The sequence below is a fragment of the Anomalospiza imberbis genome, chromosome 11 (genome assembly GCF_031753505.1).
Source record: "Anomalospiza imberbis isolate Cuckoo-Finch-1a 21T00152 chromosome 11, ASM3175350v1, whole genome shotgun sequence".
Lineage (NCBI taxonomy): Eukaryota > Metazoa > Chordata > Aves > Passeriformes > Viduidae > Anomalospiza > Anomalospiza imberbis.
In genome coordinates, this window is record NC_089691.1 from 17007530 (window position 1) to 17030017 (window position 22488).

Sequence of the window (22488 nt, forward strand, 5' to 3'; positions counted from 1 at the left end):
ATTATACCTAGAATAATTTCACCAAGTCCAGCTGATGTGAATATTGGATAATATCTTCTCTATTTGACAAAGTCTGTGCATGTCATCACCGTTACAGTTTTGGGAGGACTAAAGCAGAGCAAGCACAGAGCACTTCATCTCTCCAGCCTTGTTCTGCTCCTCTATGTCTTTTCTCACACATTCCACCTTTCTTTACAAAAACTTCACCCAATTTAGAAGTTTTCAAGAAAATAGTTTTTCCACTAGAGGGCACAAAGACAATTTCTCCTAAATGGAAACTGATGTTAGAAGGATTAATAAAATAATTACTAACATATCTTCAAAGGCATCTCAAACTTCAATAAATGAACACTCAATAAATTAAGATGTTGTTCCAGCTCCCCAGGTACTACACCACCATAAAATGTCTCATAGAGACTGAAAACCTAAAAATCCCAAAGTGGTGCTACTCTAACAAGATGTCCCATATCACACTAAGCACTTTATCCTGTGATTTCTATGCCTCCTCACTATTTCTCACTAGGCACAGAGCACAACGTTAACAGAGCAATGGAAACAGAAGACTCATCCTAGTATTTTCTAAGTTGAATTTAGCCAAATTTAGCTTCAAAACAAGGAACTTTTTAATGTTTTGGTTTCCTAGCTCAAAAGAAGTTTTATACCAGTACTTCTGTTTGCAGATACTTTTGGATCATGTTAAGTTACATGGCAATTTAGCTGACCTGTCTTGGGTAAATTAAAGAGATTTTAGCCTTTAGTGCTCTTCTATTCAAACCAGCTTTTTCAGCTTTAAACTTTGTCTTGTAACCTTGCTGCAGGTTATATCTACACCCGTAACACATTTCACCAGTTCCTCAATAAGGAATGGTGTAAAAACACAAACTCCATGGGAAAGCAATCAAGTCAAGCACTTGGGTTAATCAAACGAGTGGGACGACAGCGATGATTCCAGAGCATTATGCTGAGAGCACTGTGGCTCTCAAGGTCCATCAGCCTCCCCAGCCCCAGAACAGTCCCAGGCAGAGCATGCCTTGCCCAGACCCACCTTGCTGGCTTCTGTGATCCCTGTAATCCCTGCATCCCACGCTGCCGAGGCGATGGCCGAGTGCCCGGTACCCCACCCGTGTGCGGGCGTCCACTCGCAGCCCCACGCTCCCCTCCATGGCCGGCTGTCCCCCGAGGTGCTCCCACTGCTCCAGCCCAGGGCAGGGAGGTTTGCTCTCTGCCTGTGGATTCCCACTGCCTGGAGGGTTTGGCTGGAGCAGAGTCAGCCCCGAGACTTTTGCTAATGGGAGAAGGGAGACAATAGCGATGCGCAGGTGCTTCCTCCCATTTAAAGTGTTTACTTGTGCAGCCCAGCGCAGTGACGCTGGTGTGGATTAGATCTGCATGCTGCTTTGCAGAGTTCAAAAGGTAGAACGTAACAAAAGGAACCCTGAAATACTGCTTATTAAATTAAAGGGTGTTTTTTTTCTTTCTTTTTAAACTCTGCTTCCTTTGCCAATGCCAAGTAAGAGGGTTTTTCCAAGCATACAATAACAGCGGTTTCAAATGGGAAATGATACACACTGTATCAAAACAAAACACCAATTCTAACACAAAAGCAAAGGGTTTATCAGTGTATCTCCACTGCCTAGGCAGCAGGCTCCTATGGTATGGCAAAGACAATTTCATCAACCAGCAGAGAAGGCCAAACTCAAGATCTGTGCATGGTGTGAGAAAAGTTAAAAAGTCCAGCAGGGAAGGAAGGGTATAGCTAAGCCACAACTGCAAGCTAAGGAAAACATCAGTCCAAAAGAGCAACAAAGGCGTATTTGTTTTATGAGATAAAACAAGCAATTCAACTATATTCCACAGTAAATCATTTGGCTTAGGACTGCAACAGGGACAAAAAAAAAAAAAAAGGAAGAAAATTAAGGGAGCATCTGAATCTAATTTTGTTGTTCTAAGTTTACATTACATGAATCAAGATTCTTACTAGAGAAGGCAGGCACTCAAATCCATGCTTGGATCTTGTACATAGGAAGTATCAGATGTACTGAATGTCTTACAGTTCCCTCTAGTCAGTGAAGGCCCAAAGATACTCAGAACTTAATAGCAAAATAATAATAAAAGCAGTAACAATAAAAAATGTTCAGGCACTTTTTGCAGTATTGAAATGAAATCCAGCTTCATAGACAACCATTTGTGAACATTTCAGTCCTCCCAAAAGTACCACCTCTACTGTTTGAGAAGTTTCAAATAAATTATCATCATATCTAAGATTCTGCAACCAGAGACTGTGCTTCATTTTCACACAAAACTACACCTCAAAATGCCAGACATGCTGAAAACAATGCCACACACATTCTCATTCAACCCCATTCTCTTAATGTCAGAATAAACACAACTGAATCCTTTTGTCTGAGGGCCGTATTATTTAATCCTCTCCTCGTGGTTGCAGCTATTTCAGATGTGCTTCCATTGACTTTCTTTCTTGGATCACACAGACTGAGTGGGATTTGCACTTCCATCTTCTGAGATCTGGTGGGATGATTGCTCAGAGAGTGTCAGATCATCAGTGAAGCTGGAAATGACAATTTAAATCCCTCTCTCTGCTGCTCAGTCATAGGCATATGCCAGGAGATAAGTGGCAAGTGCTGCTTTCATTGATGCCAGTGACAAAGTAATGCAATGGCTTAAAATTAGCAGGTTAACAATTTCAGAGCTGCTTTTGTGCGGCTCAGCAATCCTGTGTCCAGCTTACCAGACTTTTCTCCTTGAAGTAACGTGAGGAGTTGGGCAGAGGTGTGCTAAGAACGGCTGCAGCAACACATGAGCGCAGCTATTGACTAACAAGTTTGGATCAAACCCGTTTTACCTGTGCTGGAACAGTCTGTCAGCACACTCAGCCCCCACACACCCTCCCTCATCTCAAACAGCACTGCCAAACAGCAGGTGGGCTTCATAACCTCCAACCACCTTGTCTGTTCTGCACACAAACCTCTGCCAAGCAAAGGCCAAACCAGCCTCTACACTCAGCTATCAACAAAAACGAGAGCAAGGCACTGTGTGCGGTGTGTTTTCAGGGGTGAACTCAAATCCAGGGTAACTGCTAGGAAATCCCTGCCCCAGATCACCCAGCATCACTGTGAGCAAGCCAACCTGCTCCACCACACCTTCCATCAGGCCTGCAGAGACCTTGCGAGGTGCTCGGCAGGAAGACAGCACTCCTGTGTCCCTTTTATTGTCAGCTTTAGTCTTTAGTCTTGCTGGACACCAGCAATGCATATATTTTATTTTTATGGCTTTCATTCTACTGCTCCTTGCAGTTCCTGAAGTGACACAAGATGACATTTATTCAGAGGAAAACCACCTGAAAAACAATTTAATGCACATTCCCTGAAAGAATATCAGAACATAAACAGGCAAAAGTAACTTCATTTACCAGCAGAGGCTTATGGATGCTCAGAGACAGAGATTTATCACACACTGCCTTGGGCAAGTGGAAGGACAGCAAGAGGAGAGATGAATTTCTGGCTGTAGAGCACCGTAAATGCCAAAGCCCAAATGAGTCTTTACAAGATCTATTGCTTATACTCGCTCTGAAGCTGCATGAAGGGGGTGGCCAGGGGTTCAAGCCACTGCTGAGGACCCCCAACATCCTCCAGGACAAGGATGCAAGTGAAGGGCTTGGTCCCTCCAGGGCAGAGGCTGCAGGAAAGCTGCCCTCTCCCAGAGCTGCTGCTGGGCACCGTGTGCTGGTCCTGCATGGTTCAGTGGGAGAATGGGATTAGGTGGGATAAACTGGGGAGAACATTAGGAAAGCCTTTCCTTTCCAAAGTTCTTAGTATGACAGAAGAGGACAAATAATAGAAATTACAAATAATAACTAAAAGAAAACACATCTGTGGGGAAACACTTCTGCAAAATCCTGAGTTTTTTGTTTGTTTGTTTGTTTTAAATGGCTGAGAATAGAAGAAACAAATCACCCCCAGAGGACTGCAGCCTGAAAAAACTGAATCCTGCAAGCAGCAACTCACAGAAGCTGGAAGCCAGCACAGCTGGAATTAGCAAAAAGAACAAATGAAAGGTTTTCATTGTGGCAAATGGGGCTTTTGAGCAGACTGGCAATAACATGATGTTCAAAACTTTGCTGCATGACTTTTATGATTCCTCCCAGCAGCATGCAACAAAACATACCTGAGCTGTAATCAATTTCTTACAGCCTTATATAAACATTACAAGAATTTTGTCCTCTGTAATATTTCTTGCTCTCAAGGCTGCAATAAATAAGTCAGGTACAACTCTGCTGCCACTGTCTCCTATCTCACTGTCTCAAGTCACTGCCTTTATTTATTTTAAGTCTAACCACTTCCAGCTTCAACAAACATTTTAAATGTAACCTGTAGCTAAACTTCCAGGCAGAATGAAGCATTCTACATTCAAAGGGAAGGAGTGGAGAAACCATTTTCCACTGTTATGACTACATTCCTTTCATCTCCAATCCCTCTCCAGCCATCTGGGAAGGGAATTCCAGTAGCAAATCTCTCAAACAATGACTCAGGAGATCTGGGACTGGAAAGCTGTGGACACATTGACTGTGAACACTGGCCTTACATGTAGTTGGCAAGTCCCTTCTCCAGCATCACCCCACGGCTTGAGGACAGTTCTGGTTACTTTTTGTGGACGCAGGAGAGGACCAGAAAGGGCATGAGGTGCACATGCCAATAATCATCCACCTTTTGAAGGGACAGACCTTCTAGGAGGTGAGTTCCTCCCTTCAGCCTGTCCTCAGGCCCTGCCCAAAGCACCTCATGCAGCAGATCCAGGTGTAACCAACACACTGGGCCCCAGTTTTAGGGATATCTGAGACGGGAATTGCCTGGGCTCACCCCAGGGTCAGGACTGAGGCAAAATCTGAACTGGCCCACAGCCATTTAGAGAGCTCTATATCACTTAGGCACTGAACTGCCTTGCTTCAGGGCTTCACATGGTCCATGAAGAAAGGCCAGAGGTTGTCAGAACATGTGTCCTCCCCTTCCACAGTTCTATCTCAAGGAACAGCAGCAGTAATTGCTTCAGGAAGAATCCCAGAGGAGGACAAGTGCACGGCACTGCTTCCCCAAAGAGAACTCCACCTGGCAGAGGCTGTGCCTCAAGGACCAGCACAGCCAGAAATGTTATCTTGGTATAGCCCTGGTTGGGTTTCTCCAGATCATTCTCCCCCTCTGTTTCACCCAGTGAATGGCAAATTCACCCCACCATTATGATAAAGCACCAGGGAGGGTGGAGAATGGGGGGAGAAGAGACACCTGAGCCAACTTCAAGGGGTTTGCATCCTTTGAGCACTTCACTCATACATAATTGAAAGGGCTTTATGTTTGGACTACAAGAAAGTAGATTTTTTTTTTCCTGCTACCAGACCCATCACGTGAGGGATGCTGTCATACGATAGCCTTGGGGGAGGTTTGCAAACTTGGACAATTTACTGAGAAGCAAAGTAAACTACTACTGACAGCAAGTGGACCAGAGCCCAGATCCCTGAGAGGTTCTGACAATGGGAGGACTCAGAAAAAATAAGCCAGCCTTGACCTCGCATTGGGGGAGGCCGAGAGGAGCACATGCATGTATTTTATTTCACACTAACCTCTGTTTGACCAGTTATGCAAATAAATCTCTGCTTATCCTAAGTACACTGCTAGACACTGAGAGAGAATTTGGAAGAATTCACAATAAAGCCAGACCTGCTGATCACTGCATTGCGACTGAACTTCTCAAGAAATGAAGTATTAAGCAGGCAAGAATGGCACATACAGCCCATAAAACAAGGAGGTCTGCAGCCAAAAAAAGAAATCCAAGCTCAGAAGAGAAAAAAGTACTTAAGAATTTGATACATGACCATGATCACTTCAGCTCCCTGCAGGCAGAGCAGCAGTATCTGGTCCCTGGAGAACACATCCCAAGGCAGTGAGAGCCATGGGAGCAATGTGCCACTGCAGCCCCAGCAGGGACCCACAGGAACCAGCCATACCTGCTGCTGGGGGGAGCACGGCAGGGACACGGAGCCTGGGGAGGGAAAGCTCCACATGCCTGCCCTGCACAAACACAGGGCCTTTGCTAATAAAAAGAACAAACCAAGATGTGTCCAACGTGGTTATGATACCCAGACTGCCTTCAGTGCAGGAGGGATCTGGCAGCTCATTTTCCAGCAGCACACACGCTGCAGTGCTGGCAGCAGCTCATGTTCCTGTGCTGCTCTCCTTGGAGCAGAGGCTTCCCAGGGCAGAGACTGCAGCATCACCGAGAGATGTACACCACTGATCACAGCCCATTCTGCAGGGCGCTGTTACAGAGACTGCTGTCATGAAGATGGCACAGTTAAACCTGACTTCAGCTTTCCCCTGGCTTCAATCGGTGTTGTTCAGTCACTCACTCACCACTAAACTTCTCAGCACCAGCTCAGTTTAGGCCTGGCAAGTATTCAAGTGAGTTTGGTGTGAACCCTCTCATTTTCTAATTATTCTGGTTATTGCACAGCAGCTTTCTTCTAACATGGCAGCACTTCAGGACATGGGCATGAAGCTTCCTGAGATTACCACAGTGACTGCTGAGGGGCTCATGAAGGGGTGTCCCTCAGCTGAGGGCAGCAGGGGAAGCTGAACCCCTAAACCCTCACACACATCAAATTCAGCAAACCACCCTGTGCAGCTGGGAACAGCAACAGCCCTACATCCTCTCCACACCCAGGCAGAGGGACCGTGCACAGCACACCCCAAGCACAGGAGCTGATCCAGCCCAGGGCACTCTGCTCCTCGGGGTGGGTCAGGGAGACACAGCACAAGTCAAGTGAAAAATAAAGAAAACTTTCAGACTGCCTAAGGCATTCCCACTTGGAGGCTCACCTGCCCCTACCAGCTCTCAAGTGAAAAATAAAGAAAACTTTCAGACTGCCTAAGACATTCCCACTTGGAGGCTCACCTGCCCCTACCAGCTCTCCTGGCCATGGCAGAAGATGCTGCCCACTGAGGTGGCCAAGGTTTGACCCAAGCTTCCCATGGGGAAGGTTCAGCTCAGGCCTCTGTGGCACGAGAAGCTGCAAAACAGCAATGCAGAGGAGAGGGAGTCACTGCTTCAGTGCACTGATCCATACAGACAGCAAGAGGCTGGGGAAGGGGAAAAAAAAAATGCACTAAAAATTCTTCTGACAGGGTGAAAAATGAAAGCAAAGTGAAACACAGCTCAATCTGTCAAAACAAAATCACAGCAAGCCCACTGAAAAGAAAAAAATCACACAGCTCAGCTCACACTTTCTAGCAGGCAATAACTGGTACATTTGTTTTCCTGAAGATAAGCGGGTGAGTTAAGTTTGCTAGACAACACTGAACAGATTTGAAAGGTAATCATGGCAGAAGCACAGACTATCAGATTTACCAGGGACATTTAGGACTTGCTGTCTTCCACCTTGCCCCTCAACTGACTCTCACAGAAGCATTTACAGCTGCACTGCTGAACTACACTGCAGTTTGCTGAACTGAGGGATGGACTCCAAAGAGCCTGATCCAGACAGGATGCCTTGTCCCTCTCAGATCATCATTCAAGGAGGAGGAAAGATGATGCTTTTAGCAGAAAACAAGTCCCAGATTGGCACGTCACAAGGTCCCATACAGTGCATTTTTGATCAGGGTAGTAAAGGCCAAGGTAATATTCAGGCTACAGAGAAGCCATTAACCTGGTAAGAGAGTCCTAACAATGTTCCCCAGAGGCTATTTTGAAAAGTGAGACAGTTTGTAATTAGCTTAGGTGGGCCAACCTAATTATTCATGGCCTGAGGAAGCATCTCCCTATACAAGAGAAGTACAAGATACATATTTATAGTTCTTTCCTGATAAGCTCATTAAAGGTTTCAGAGATGAACGACCACAGCATTTGACTGTTTTGTTGTAACCTGGAGATGTAAACAGTAATCAGTGAGCAAGCCAGGAGGACAAAGGCAGGGGTTGCACAGGGCTCTAAGTAGAGGGGAAAAAAAAACCCCAAAAAACCACAGAAAAGCCTTCAAACATAGATTCTGTTACACTCCAATGTGGAACTGCCATTTGATGCTTCATTTTGAAACAGATGATTATACACATGCCCTTTTTCTATAAATGTGCGAACAAGCATTGCAATAAACCCCATTTTAACAAGGCCTTGAGCATTACCAAAAGGAAATAGTATAGTGGAAACAGTCAATATAGATGTACAACACCTCATATATATTCAGAACTGCATTTGCACATTAAAAAACTTAAAACCAATCTTCAAAATAATTCTGTATAATATAAAAACTCTAATTTCCTAATGTTTCCATTCCAGCAGACCTTTGCCTACTCAGATCTTTGTCAGCCTGAACTGGGTTGCAGGTGCACGCAGAAATCAAACTGGGATCTGGCACAGGAGAGATGGGAAGAAGAGTACATTTTTTAACGTTTCTTTTTTCTGTTTCTCATTTATTTTTTTAGGGCATCTTCTAACCTAAGACTCCCCAGGAAACACAGCTTTTCCAATTGCAGCTGCAATGTTTTAACCTCTCCTCTTTACCTCTCTATTGTTTTCCTGTTTTCTGCAGGAGCTGAAATTCTGCCACTTGTTCTGTTATAGGAATTCTCTTCCCTTTCCCTCGAAGTTTTTCCCTTCATTAGAAATTAACTCTTCCCTGTTATACATCAACCTTCTCATAGCCAAGTGCTTGGCATCAGGTACCATATTGCCATGATATCCTTACACAGAGGCAAGAATATCAAGCCACCCCTGGTGTCCCACACCACAATTGTGGTGTCACACTATCTGTGCTTTATAAGCTACTAAAAACCCAGCACATTTTTCCACAGAAACTCAGTCCTGCAAAATAGTTCTCAAAATGGAGAAAGAAAAACTGGAGAATAAAATTCCTTGATAAATACACAGAAATTTCCTCATCGTTTCGTAAAAAGTAACTGGAAATGATGTGCAGTTTAACAGGGTAAAATCTGGGAACTGCCAGTGGCAAATGCTGTGACAAGCCCTGCTTCCTGCCTTAGCTCTGGCCAGTAGAAGACTAAATGCTCTAGAAGTAAGTCACCTCCAATTTTCACCATCAGCAAGAGCCTTAACAAATACTGACCCCCCCTGAAAAAAAGCATTTAAAGAAACATAGGTCTTTTGAATTAAAACCCAGAACAATATTTCTCAAACCTCTCTCCTTGTCAGCCTCAAGAAGGACACTTCAAAGCCCAGGTGGCTGGCAGGTCTTTGGGGATTGCAGACCCTACTCACACCTGGTCAGACCCCTGCCCAAGGTGACCCACACGCTTCTCCTTGGGCCCCCCAGCCCCACACCACGCTCCCAAGGTGGACTGGGAACACAGCATCTTCCTTCTCCCAAATGCACAGCCATGCCATGGCAGCAGGCTCTCCTCCATTTCATGCCCTGCCTTCAAAACCTTTTGTTTTTTCTACTGATCACCCTCCTCCAGCCAGTCTGCTCATGGCTGGTTTCAGCTCCATTTCCCCATTAACCCCTGTGTTTAAGACACCCAGGTATCCCACACGTCCTGTTCACCAACACCCTGTGCCCAGGAGTGCAGGCAGCCCCTGTCTGACTCCTCCAGTTTCAAAAGAGCTGGGGAGCAAAAATATAATTATAGGAAGTGTATTTAGGAAGAGCAGATTACCAAACCAGGAACAGGAGGAGAGATGAAAGCGGGTTTGTGCTGCCAGCAGCGTGCAGCAATGGCCGAGTGTCCGGAGGCAAAGCGGGGAGGGCACCCTGGCCTGACCAAGAGCTGTCTGGTTTTCGTTGGATGGCTGAAACCACCCACCACAAACTGCATTTTGGATGCAGAACTCTCCCCTGCATGTGACCATCCAGTGGCACACCCAGCCCCTCCACCAGCTCAAAGCAGCTGAGGCAGTGTCAGCTGTAATGCAGCTGAACCCTCAAACCCAGCTCCAGCATCCAAAGTGGCATTTTCCTGTCCCTTGAATGGCCTGAGCAAGTGACCATCTCTGCTCCTGAGAGGCTGGACTGGTCACTGCTGGGAGGCTGGGCAGAGCTCTTTGTCCAAAGGGAGCCAACCTGACCCAGCCCCAGGTGTGTGTGGCAGCAGATGTGAAATCGGCACCTCAGCAGTAGTTTGAGACAGCAGAAACTGGACTGTGCCAAATGCTCAGAGGGGTTCAGCCCACCCAAGCCGAGCAGCCTGGATCAAATCTGGGTATAAGGCACATGAGCAGAGGCTAAATATGGAGCATTTCAACTTCCAAGGCTGCAGCTTCTCACACAGAATTAAAGCACTTACTAGCGTGTGTACATTGACAGATAGCAAATTGCAACAAGAATAATGGGACAGCAAGGAAAAAAAGAAGGCAAATTAACAAAATAAAGCTGATTCTGATGGCATGAAATTCTTGTAACTCCTAGATTAGCCTGTACTCCATTTATCATCCACTCTGGGTTTTGGTTTTGTTTCCCTTAATTCTAGGGAGGTCTTTTGAGAAACATGGCATTTCTTCCCTCTCTAGAAAAGAAAAACCTCATCTGCACTGCATATTTTTGAGATTAACAGTCCAAGGTCAAGCTCTTGAAAGGCATTGTAGTGGTGAAATACTTTTCTACACCACATTTCAGTGAAGGAGGAATTTCATCCTGACTTAGGATATTTGTAGGTTCTGGGGCATTTTTTTTTTTTGGTTTCTTAAACAATATCAACCAATTAGAACTCCAAGGCTTGATAAAATCAGCACCCTTCAGGTTAATGCCGATTACCAAAATGACAAAGATCAAGCGCTACAAAAAAAATCCCAAACAAGGAACCAAACACCACAAAAACCAACAACAACACACCTCAGGATGGAACCAAATGATGCATAAATATTGTTCTATTTTTGTTCTGTCAGAAAGAAAAAAGAAAGCCAAAGCCAGCAGTGCCTAAAAATAGTACACAGTACCTGAGCAAAGCGAGGACTGAATTAGTGAGAGAGACCTTGCTTGGCCAAAATATCCCTTCAGAAATCAGTAGAAGACCCTCACAGACCTCCTGGTCATGGGAGGCAATTAAGGCTGGCTGGAATAATCTCTTCTGGCTCCACAGCGTGTGCAGATGAGGACATTTACACAGATGGTTTTGCCCATCAGAGGATTGAAGGAGCAGTCAGTGTGCTCCAGTCCAGGTGACTGAAAAGGAGGAGATGATGGCCCAGCTACAACAGGAAAGCAGAGTCTAGCAATAGTGGAAAGGACGAAGGGAGGGAAGGAAAAAAAAAAAAGAAACCCCAGTATCTTTCAACTGATAAAAATTCCCTAGGAGATGCAGAGAAACCCATTTTTCCTACTGCCAGCAAGTAGCTCAGAACCAGATCCTCAAGACTCAAAATCCAGAAATCCATCTCAACCCCGTGGCTTGCATTTACACTTTGCAAAAGAAACCTGGCTCCAGAAACTGCTGATCTCTGCAAGTTCCAAGGACATGTAAAGAAACTTTAAAGTGGAAGAGCCACAGAAGAGGGGTGTTTGTTTTTAAAACCTGTTCCCAGGCTGAGACCCTGGATTCAAGAGCCACACTAATGTACACAGAGGTGTTTACAAGCCTCCCCAGTGAGGATTTTATAAACGGAAGAGCTGAACTGTAGCCTTGAGAGTTCTGGGCATGTTAGCACACTCTTCCTGTCTCCAGAGGCGACCCATCTCTTGCATGTCATTTCAGCCTTGCACACAAACGTTAATTTAAGGCCAATGACTCATGATTCCTGTTTTCCAGAACATTCAAACCAATATTGCAAGGAAACCTGTTGTGTGTGTGTGGTTTTTTTTTTTTTCCCCAATAGCCTGAGTGGCTGGGTAAGAACAGGAAAGGCAGGAAGAAGTAAAAAATTGAGCAAAAAATGGATAAACAGTTCTGTTAACCTTTCCTGAGCCTTCACAAGGGATGAACTGCAGAAGGTGCCCCCTGCACAGGTCACAGGGTGTGCAAAGGCTTTGCATCAAACGGCCAAGAGCTCACTGAAAATGCAAATGAAGCCTGGTGGATGTGGAGCAAATTGAGGACTAAGGGACCCAAACGCCAACATCCCAGATGCACCATCACACACTCAGCCCCTTCCAGGAGCTGCACCATGCTGCCTGGCTGCTGTGAGCTCAGGAGAAGAATACTGGAAGTTTTTATTAGTTCCAAAAAACAAGTACATAAAACCTCCGTGCTCCACTAGCACTGAAACTTCCCATATAGGGGAAGAAAAAGGAGAAAGTAACAACGACAAAAGGCAGCTGATCACTTAAATAGGCTGGGGGCACAGCAGTATGGTTATCTCCAGCAGAACAAAAGCTCTCCCCAGTGAGTCCCAGCCTCCAGAACAGTCCCAAGGAGCACATTGCTGCAGCAGAAGCAAGGACCTGCTGCAGATACCAAAGACTCCTGACAGCTCCCAAAGCTGCCATTTGCAGGAGGCCAGTCTTGGCTTCAGCGCTGTTTGCGTATCGCTGCCGAGGCTGAAAGGTTTCTAAACACTCTCGTGATTTAAAACACTGCAGAAACAACAGGGCCCTGCAGGTGGAAACCCATCCAACAGGCCCGTGCAGGTGCCTGGGTGTGCAGCCTGAGTGCCTCTCTGCCAGGACCACGATCCTCACAAAGAATAATATGAAAATGCAGATTATGCAAGATAAGGTAAAGGAGGACCACATCACACACCACAGTTTGTAGGGAAACTAAGGGCCACCTTTCCCATGCCCTGGGGATTTCACAGCTCTGCGTCCTGCTCCTGCAGGTGTAACCTCGGTGAATTAATCCCAAGAGATGCATTTGCCATCCATCAGAAAACAAACAGATAAAGTGATAAAATTACCAAGTACCAACTCACATAAAGCTACAGCCAGCCTGCGCTGCTGGCAGAGAAGAAAGCGTGCAAACATGCAAGGAACCTTCAAGGACCTCCCATCAGCTGTTTTTCCTTTCTGAGGAGCGTCACCTTTTCTGAAGACATTGCAGAGGCTGTAATTCCAACCAAAAGTGACATGACTTCATTTCCTTTGGAAAACAACAGCTCTGCCAGCTCCTCCTTCCCTTGTCCTGCACTCTCATGAGCAAAGTGCTTGGATCTCCAGGAAGGGGGTAAGGTCAGAAGCAAACGCCTGAATTACTCCCAGATTAGCAGCCCAGAGGGAGCAATTCCAGCAGAAAGCATTTATAATATTCTTGGTATTAAATGCTTTTGGCCAAGATGAAATTTGTTAAAGTTGCACTTTTTGTTTCTTCGAAGCTCTGAAGTAATGTCTTTCCCCAAAGCTGCCTCCACAAGCTAAATCTGTGGGAAAATGGAGATTTCACACACAGAAACCAGCACAGCTAAATAATAAACTCAGGCAATTGCTCAGATGTTGAAGCCTGATCTATTATTCTCCACAGAAGCAAAGCACCCACACAGAAAAGCAAATTGTTGCCCCAAAACTGATGTGTCACCCTAATTTCCTGAGATCAATCCCATATCAGTCAAACTCTTTTCTAAAAATAAATAGAAAAACTGAATGTACAATCAAGCAAACATCTAAAAACCCCTTGACTACAATTTGGCTGGACAAGAGCTTTATGAAGAGCAGCTGGTTTCTACCCAACATTTCTGAATTCTTTTATTAGGATCCAAGAGTTCTTAGACAAGGTTGACAGGACCTCATTAAATCACTAAATATTAACTATCCCATTCATTACATTTTGCCCTTCCCCTTCTTTCCAGCTCAAATCAGTATTTTCTTGTTTCTTTTCTGTGCTTCTTATTTCCCAACTTCCCTGATCCTCCACACAATGAATTTCTATCACAATATTGGATGGGGAGCACCTCATCTATTAAAATGCCATTGGCTCTGTAGGTGATGACTTCAGAGAGGAACTAACATTCCTGCTCTTTTTCTTCCTTCCCTCCCTCTACAGCTTCACATTTTCTCACAAGGAAAAGGGCACTGTGCTCTCAGACTGGAACTGATAAAAACAGCTGTGGAGCAAAGAAAGGCCTAAAGGCTGAATGAACCAATTCTAACCCCTGCAGAAAAATACTGCTTTCTAAAACCAAGAACAGTACAGTACCTGGGGAAGATCCTGGATGAAAAAAAATCACAGTTCTTAGTTTGCCTTTTTTTTTTTGGTGCCAGCTGGAATTCAACCCACTTCGATCCACCAAGTTTTTATAATCTAATGCAACAGAAAACTCCAAAGAAAACAGTCAAAAAGCATGTTTAAATCTCAGGAAAGCCTGGCTTGACAATGCTTCCAATCTTTATAAATGAAAGAAGAGCCATCAAGTCTTGGACAACTGCTGATAGGGAAGTGTGGGAGAATTCAGGACATCCATGGGCTGCCTGATAGTCCTTGGCTGAAAACACTGAGAAATATTCCCAGTGCAGTGATTTCATGCAGAAACACAGCAGTATGATGACTGATGGCCACGTAAAACCCATAACGACAAAGATATTTTAAATGTTTCAGATTATTGTTTTTTAAACAGCTCAGCAGAGCTTCCCACCCAGGAACAGACATCCCCCAGCACTCCTGCAGTCCCTAATTATTTATTTTTGGCTAGGTGGAAACCGTGGCCTGAACACAGATGGATAACGATTATAGAATCACAGAAAGGCCTGGTCTGGAACAGACCTGAAAGATTATTTGGTTCCAACAACTGACCAAACAGGTCTTGGTTATTGCAGCAGCACCCAGAAAGGAGCTGCAACCAGCTCCAGAAACAGTGGGGAAATGAAGGAGGAATCCCTTTTTTATCTATCCCTTCTCTTTTACAAACCATTGATGCTCTGATATTTCATGCTAAAGATCTCTGCTGGCAGGGAGAGCATCCTGTCTGGAGCAGGGGAGGCTCAGAACACTCAGAGCAGTGACAGCAATTCCTCCTGATGTGCTTCAGAAAAATCTTCTTCTTCCCAAATCCAAACTTAATACTGATTTATATCCTGAAGCATGAAGACATATCCCATCCAATATTCTTACTTTCAGAGGGCTGGGTTTTGTTTTGGGTGGATTTTTGCCTTAAATCTCTGTTACTCCAGCAGTTCATGTATATTTAATTACTGGCATCGTCTCAGACATTGAATTTTGGCCCTCAGTAACACCCCATGGCAAGCAGCTCTGTGAATTAACAAGGGGGAAACCATTCCCTGTTTCCTTTGGAGTGCAATGTTAAAGCTGCATAGCTAAATTCCCAGAGGCCAGGAAATGAAAACATTAAATATTCTAATAACATCACTAAAGAAGTCATGTTTTACATATATGTCATTCCAATGAAATATTTTTCCTGTTTAATCATTTAGTGTTAATGCAACTCATGCTGGTGTTAAAGGTTCACACACACAAAAAAAAGAGAAAGGATCTCACATGGGAATCCCATTCAGGATATAACATAACCAGGCAATCACTAATGCAGACACTGAAAATTCACATTTTCTAATTTTGTTGATTCTAACTAGACACATTTAATGGCACAGTAATTATATAAATTACCTGGAATACATAACACTGCATTTATACATAATAAATGAACTGTTGCAGAGGAAATGCCAAGGAAATATAACTAAATTTTATTCAGTTTCATTCTTTAATAGAAAAGAACCAAAGGCCATGTAACTGCAGCAAAATGATAAATAAAATCACTTTCTGTAAGAAACGTCTTCCCATAGATCTTTCCTTAAATCTTGGCAATTAAAACATTTCCAAGAGGTTGGGGACTGCAAACCAACAGGTGCATCTCTCCTGAAACTGACTCACAAAAAATTCAACTTCCCCACTCTGAGACGCAGCAAAGTCCTGGGCAACCTTAGCTAAAGTTGCCAGATGGGCAAGACCATACCTATGCACTGTTAAAAAAGTGAAAAAATGGGAAAAGGAAATTTCCCATTTAAGAGCTGTCACACAAAATGAAACAACCCCCTTCATTTCCATTTAATGCAAAAGGAGCTCTCCCAACACAAGGCAAGGACAGATGCAGAATGGTTGAGGTTGTCTGGCAGGAGCAGACAGTTGGTCCAAAGCTGGGGGAGTTTATACAAACACGTTCAACTCAGAATAAGATTTCTCAAGGGTGACACAGATGCCCAGACAATCATCAAGCAGATGCTGGTGTGATGGTCTTGAATTTTTGTGACTTTTTAGGAGAGAGATAGGATAAAGGGCAATGAATGTGGAAGAGAATTGAAGCACCTCAGAAAAAGGTGAGAACAAGACTCACCTCCCAGCATTTCTGCCCAGGCCACCAGACACACCCAGACATCTCATCCCCTGCACCCTCTTGCTGCAGACACCTCACGTGTCCATTTTTTTATATTTTTGCATTAGTCTATAGGAGAAGTGCTCCAGTTTTCCAACAAGCGCTTTGCAGCTGCTCCCAAATCACCCACAGCAGAGCCCTGCCTCGACAGAAGGTGGGCTCAATCTGTTTGGCAAAGTCTTCCTGCCTGGGCCAAGAATTCTCCAAAAAAGCAAGGTTTGGAGTGACTGGCATTACTGGGGCCCCTTTGCACAAAAACTGTTTGTTTTTACATTTGCTTGACAATGAAATACCCAGTACTGCTGGGTTCCTGCCAGACCACTGGAACAGAGCACTTTGCTGGAGCAAAAGCTGCCCTGAACATACAGCTGAGATGAGGTTCCCATGTTATGCAGCACCACAGCTCTTCTTCAACCCGTTCCTCACTGTGAGATTTCAAAAGCAATTGCAGTCTAAAAGATGCTTCCAACCCTTTTTTTTTTTTTAAATAAATGAAACCTCTAAAAGGCCAGCAAACCCCTTATGGGAAAGCACAGACTTGAAATACATACACATATTCAAGAAAAATTAAACCATAGGCTTCCACTTCAGCCAGAAGAACAAAGTATCTAACCTCAGTCTTCAAAGACAAGGAAATTCAGAAATAACACTGTCTCTCCTCTTACTCATCCCTACTGGGCTGGGTTGCTAAAATCCATGTAGGCCACCCTAAATTAGAGACCTCCAGAAAAAATTTCAGCTCAAAAGGGGTATGTTAAAAACCAGCCCAAGGCAGGTTATGTGGTTGAAATGAAATGCACAGCATCCATCAAGAGTGTTGTATATGCCATTCCTGAATTGCAACAGCCACACTCATGTGGTTACAATTTACAAATTAGCACTAGGTAAAGTAAGAATTTCCTCACACCTTGAAATCTGAAATAGCAGCAATTTTTCCCACAGTCAGCTTCATCAGTACATTTCCTCATAGTGATAGTGTACCTTTGGCCAGTGTTCAGGCTCTCAGCTCTGTTCCCCTTCCCTTTGGTGGCCGCGTGATGTGCATTGAAACCAAAATTGTCACTGGGGGGTGGAAGCAGCAATCCTGGCTCTGTGTGACCCATTCCTGTTGCTGTTTGTGATGTGTCAAATGTTTGTGCAGCCACACATAAAGTCAAGGTGCAGAGCAGGCAGGGAAAGCAGCTCAGCAAACAGGGGTGTGCAACACCAGCTCTGGCCAGGGCAGCAAACACAAGGGACAGCATGTGACAGGATCACACCTGAAGGGATGCACATAAACCCCTCTTTCTCATGGCATGCCCCAAACCCGTTGCCTGGAGGCAATGCCCTCTCAGCCCCCTGCTTGGAGCTGGAGGGAATGGGGAATGGCTCAGGACTATTCAGAGCAGGGCATTAATTACAGCTCTCACAGTCATGTCTGTAGGGCCTTTCCCAAGGCTCACTCAGGTACATCCATGTGAGAGAGACCTCAGTGTGCACAAAGCAGGAAGGTGTTTTCAGCCACATCATCTAGGAAATGCAAAAAACACCAACAAAGCCCTTTGACTGAAGCCTCTCTCCACCACAACCTAGGTCAGGAACCATCGTCTCTTGCTGTCTGTGCAGAATGCTCAAATACCCCTCAGAATTTATACAGGGCTGGTTGAGCACAAAACCAGACCCACACAGCTTCCCTCAGGACTGAAGATGATATAAACCCCATCAGCTCACTGGGACAATAGTAAGACAAAACATCCCCTAAACTCGACCTGCACCAATCTCCACCCCGCAGTCTGGCCTGACCCACTGATGTGGACAAATTGTCATCCCAGGACATGCTCCCTTCATCTTGCCATGGACCTGGCAGCCTGGAAAGGGACATCTCTAGCTACCACAGACCTGTGACCTTGTACACGTGGGCCCAGTCCCCAAAAGATGGTTTTACACATTGTAGAATACCATCTGTGCCAGGAGACCCTACAGCTTTATCATCCTCATTTACTTCCCACCACACAATGTTTTCACCTGCACAGTAATATTTTCTTATTTAAGCACTTTTGTAGCTTGATTCCAGGGGTTTGTGCACATCACTCAGGCTGTGTGCTGACATTTGCAAGCAAAAATGCCAAAGTGCTGCAGGAACTTGCACTGATTTGTAATTAAATGGCTTTGAACCAACATTTTCATCAAAGGTGATTCTGCCTCACCCTTTTGCTAAACACAAAGTGGTTTCCCTGTTGGGAAAGATAATGAATACTAGAAATAAGAACAGTTTTGAGCAGAAGCTCCCAACAAAACAGAAAACCTGGAAATCACCTGAGGAAATCAACTTTTCATCCCTATCAGATTTGAACTGTTGGATAAGCAATCTTTATCCAACACATCAGTGCTAATTTCTCATGCCCATCTCAAGGATGACCACACTCTGCTCAGCTATTTTATGCCCAGAGCTGAACTAAACATTGCCCTGAGGAGCTACTGGTAACCCTTCAGCAGCTCTTGGCACCAGAAGCATCTCTGCTTGGCAGAGATGGAGACCTAAAATACAAATATATACAAACTTACACACACTTAACTCCATCAACAGTCCTTCCTGCACATAACAGTGCCCCACAGCAGAAACAACCCTGCTTCACAAACACTACAAGAACATAACTTTCCCCTGGGAGGGAGGCAAAGAAACACCTGCAAACGTTAAAAAAAAAAAAAAAAATTCACACAAAATTCATACCGAGCTTGCCAGCTGCTACAAATGATTTTTCAGAGAAGTGGTGGTTACAAGGATAGCCAACAACTTCTGAGTAAACCCTGTAAGTCAATTAAATACTACTCTGACACAGAGTCATGGATCATCCAGTGCTCAAAGAGTAGAACTGTTGATTTAGTCAAAGGCAGCAAGCTGGTAGCAAATACATCACTGTGTCCTGGCAGACAACTGACTGGTATCATTAGAAAGTATGTGTTCCACCAATTACAAAAATTAATTATAAAGCCATGTCAGGTCACTGGGTGGGAAAATAATTATTTCACTTCACAACATGAAATGAGAGACAGTGCCCCACCTTCATCAGTATGCAAATTGCAATGGATTGCTTGGGACTAACCCAGCTATCTCCAATGCTGGCAGGTGCCCAGCCTAACCCAATATAGCCCTCAGGTGAGATGGATGAACACCACCTTGTGAGAATCCAGTCTGGCAACAAAGAAAATGCAGCAGAGGAAGAAGGATGGCAAAGAAAAGAAAACATGCAGACACAGCGAAAAGTTCAGCAGTAAAATTTCTAATTCGCCAGGAGTCAAATAAAATTACAAATGTAACAAACAGTTCCTGAGCAGGGGAGGGATTGATAATATCAACACTTGCTCTGAGCCAGGACCATGAGTGCTGATGGGATACCAAAAAAAATCTTTGAAAACTGCTGCAAATGGAAGCTCTGCTGGAAGACCATCCCTTACATATTTGGGAATAGGCTGGTTGACTGCTTTTCTTCACTAATGAGTTCTGGTAAAGGAAAAACTTTGGCAAAATTTTGTCACAATGTTATGACTTCAGAAAATCAGCACTACGCATTTCTGGGGTAAGATTCCCAAATGTCTCTGTCCAGGAAGAATTTTGCACCTCCTCTGATCAACCAGGAGCTGAGATACCAGACTGCCCTCAGGTCAACAAGCATTTTGCCTAAGGTCCAGCTGTGCTTACACACCAGAAAAATTAGGAAGACTACAGAGATTTCAGTGGGTAAAGTTACACAGATATAGATAGATATCTATATCCTATCTTCCAAATGGCAATTAGCCTTCTCCAACCAAAGCCTGCTGCCATTTACAAGTAGGTCACCTCTCCTCTTTCCCAGATTTACCAGGAATGCAGTTGATGAGGTGCCCAACTCCTATGTGATAACCTAGTTTTCCCCAGGTGATAGGTGCTGTCCTTGGGGCAGCCCTCCAGACTTTTTAAATTGCCTCTGCAACATGAAAGGACAAATCTGGGTTCTGTAAGACACCTTCATCTTCCCTCTAGAGCATGTACTTACAAAAAAGCATTACACATTGAAAAGCATGAACATCCATTTTAAAGATCTAGTGAAGAAACTGGATAAAACAAAAAATACCAAAACCAAACCCCAGATACTGCTACACACCTGCAGCCCTGAGACACAATTTATTACATTCGGAGCAGCTGTGCACATTGAACCTTCTTTTATTGCTTTGGGGACTTGCATCACAGCTACCTTCAGTTTGACAAACATTTCCTCATAAAGCTGGCTCCTGAGGAACAGGATAGAGATTTCATACATATCTCTGTGTGTCTGTGTGTGTGTATAAAAACAATAATACATTTCCATATGATAGAAGCTGACATTTCCTTATCAATGCAAATAGCCCTGCCACTCCCTGGGGCTACATGCTGATGGGAGTGCTGGGAGCTGTGGATGTGAGGAGTCTCACACCCAGACCACCCTGACACACAGGTAAATGTACTTCACTACTGCAAACCCAGGCTTTTTCTATGTTAATTCTTGAGCCTCTGCTTTGATCTGCCTCTGGTGTGCCAGGGCCATTGATAATTGCCCACTCCACATTCTGCCGGGGTGCCCAACAGGCGCCTTTCATAGAAGGGTGATCTTGCTGCAGATATGGGGGATCCATTTGCACCTCAAAACACAGCACGTTAAAAATCTTCTGCCTCGAAAACCATAGAAATAAAATGATGTTATGCACATCCCCCGTGTTAAAAGCTGCAAGAGATGATAAAACATTTCCCCTTTAGGACAAAGGGAAATGGCCTCAAGGTATGCCAGGGGAAGTTTAGGTTATATATTAGAAAAAGAATGATCAAGCATTGGAACAGGCTCCCCAGGGAAGCTGTGGAGTCACCATCCCTGAAAGTGTTAAAAAAGGAGGAGACATGGCACTTCCTGACACGACTTGGGGGCCATGGTGGTGTTTGTTTGAAGGGTTGGTCTTGACCATCTTGGAGGATTTTTCCAACCTTAATGATTCTATGATTCTAAAACAACTTTGCTTGCTTTGCAACGGTTAATACACCCCACACAAGCACTCTCACATGATCAGGCAAGTTAAATCAAATAAATCAGAGGTGGTTCCAAGCCCTGACACAGCCCAGAAGCCTCCGTGCCCCAAGCAGCCTTAGAGGCAGAGTTCTCAATTTTGCACAGTTGCAGGGAGCTCTGTATAAATGCCCTCACTGTTCTCCTGCAGGTGCATGGATGGGAGCTAGCTCTGCTATCTGGCTCTGTCCTTGAGACAAACTTGCCCAACCTCATGTCACAGCACAGCTTTCCCACTCCAGGCAAGACTGGGGAGGGCTGAGCTTCTCCAGAGGCCCTTGGAAGCAGTGTTTTACAGTCTTGCTCGATTTTTTCTCAGTGCCTGCTTCTGAATTGCTGACACTGCAGGGAAAAGGCAGAAACCAAACTGTCCCTGTGTGCAGCACAGCTGGACTGTGCTCCAGAAGGGCTGCTCCTCATTTTGGGCATCTCTGCACCCAATGAATCCACACCAAAGGGCCAGGCAGGGCCCAAACTGGCTGTATAGGTACTTTTCCATCAAACTGCACATTTGGGGTTTTTTGTAGTCCTGAATTTTCACCCCAACCCCCCTCTAGGAAATCATGCAATGCAGGAGTCAGAGGCTTAGGGATGACAGCTGCTCTCAAATCACCTGGGGTCATGCACATCCCCATGCTCCAGATGACAGCAGTGACCAGAAGCACAGCAGACTTAATTTCCAAAATCTCACAGGCCACTGCACCAACAGTCACAAGCCATCTCATATGGTCTAAAAGCAATTTCCCTTTTCTTCATTGCTTCTAATAGGTTTGAGGGGTTTGTTTGTTTGTTTTTAAATGAGTAACCTGCTATCTATTTTCCATTCTGATTTGTCTTTCACAGGTTTGTCTTTGCTTATGGAAACGTTTCATTTGTCCTTTTTATGAAGTTTAAAATTCAAAGTTCTGTCATATTTTTAATCAACTGTCAGTACTAATTTCCTCTGCAATTCAGAGTTTACTTTTATCAGTTTCTCGAGCTGTATTCCCACTCACTGAATGAGCCTCAAACATACTCATTTACTCATGATGGATTATTTTCATTAGGAAAACTCCTTTTGAAGTACATGTCTTCTCTGGACGTTTTCCACCTCTTTTGGAGTTTCACCTTCTGCACTGGCTTGCCAGGGCTCTGTGCTTGCTCCTCTCCAGCCCAGCTCTCTGCAAGAGCACGCAGG

At 44.6% G+C, this 22488-nt stretch overlaps 1 protein-coding gene across 30 annotated transcripts in view; it reads right to left on the minus strand.

Annotated features, from left to right (window-relative positions):
- The window catches only part of MAGI1 (membrane associated guanylate kinase, WW and PDZ domain containing 1), a 334836-nt gene that overhangs the window by 287712 nt on the left and 24636 nt on the right, over nt 1-22488 (minus strand). The window contains exon 1 of one of the 30 annotated variants that reach the window (XM_068202182.1): nt 1046-1237. The exons of the other annotated variants lie outside the window; for them this stretch is intronic. Coding sequence (XP_068058283.1) covers nt 1046-1163 — 118 coding nt within the window. The 5' untranslated portion in view covers nt 1164-1237. Of the gene's footprint in view, nt 1-1045; nt 1238-22488 lie in introns of those variants that run through there. 30 annotated transcript variants of the gene reach the window in all.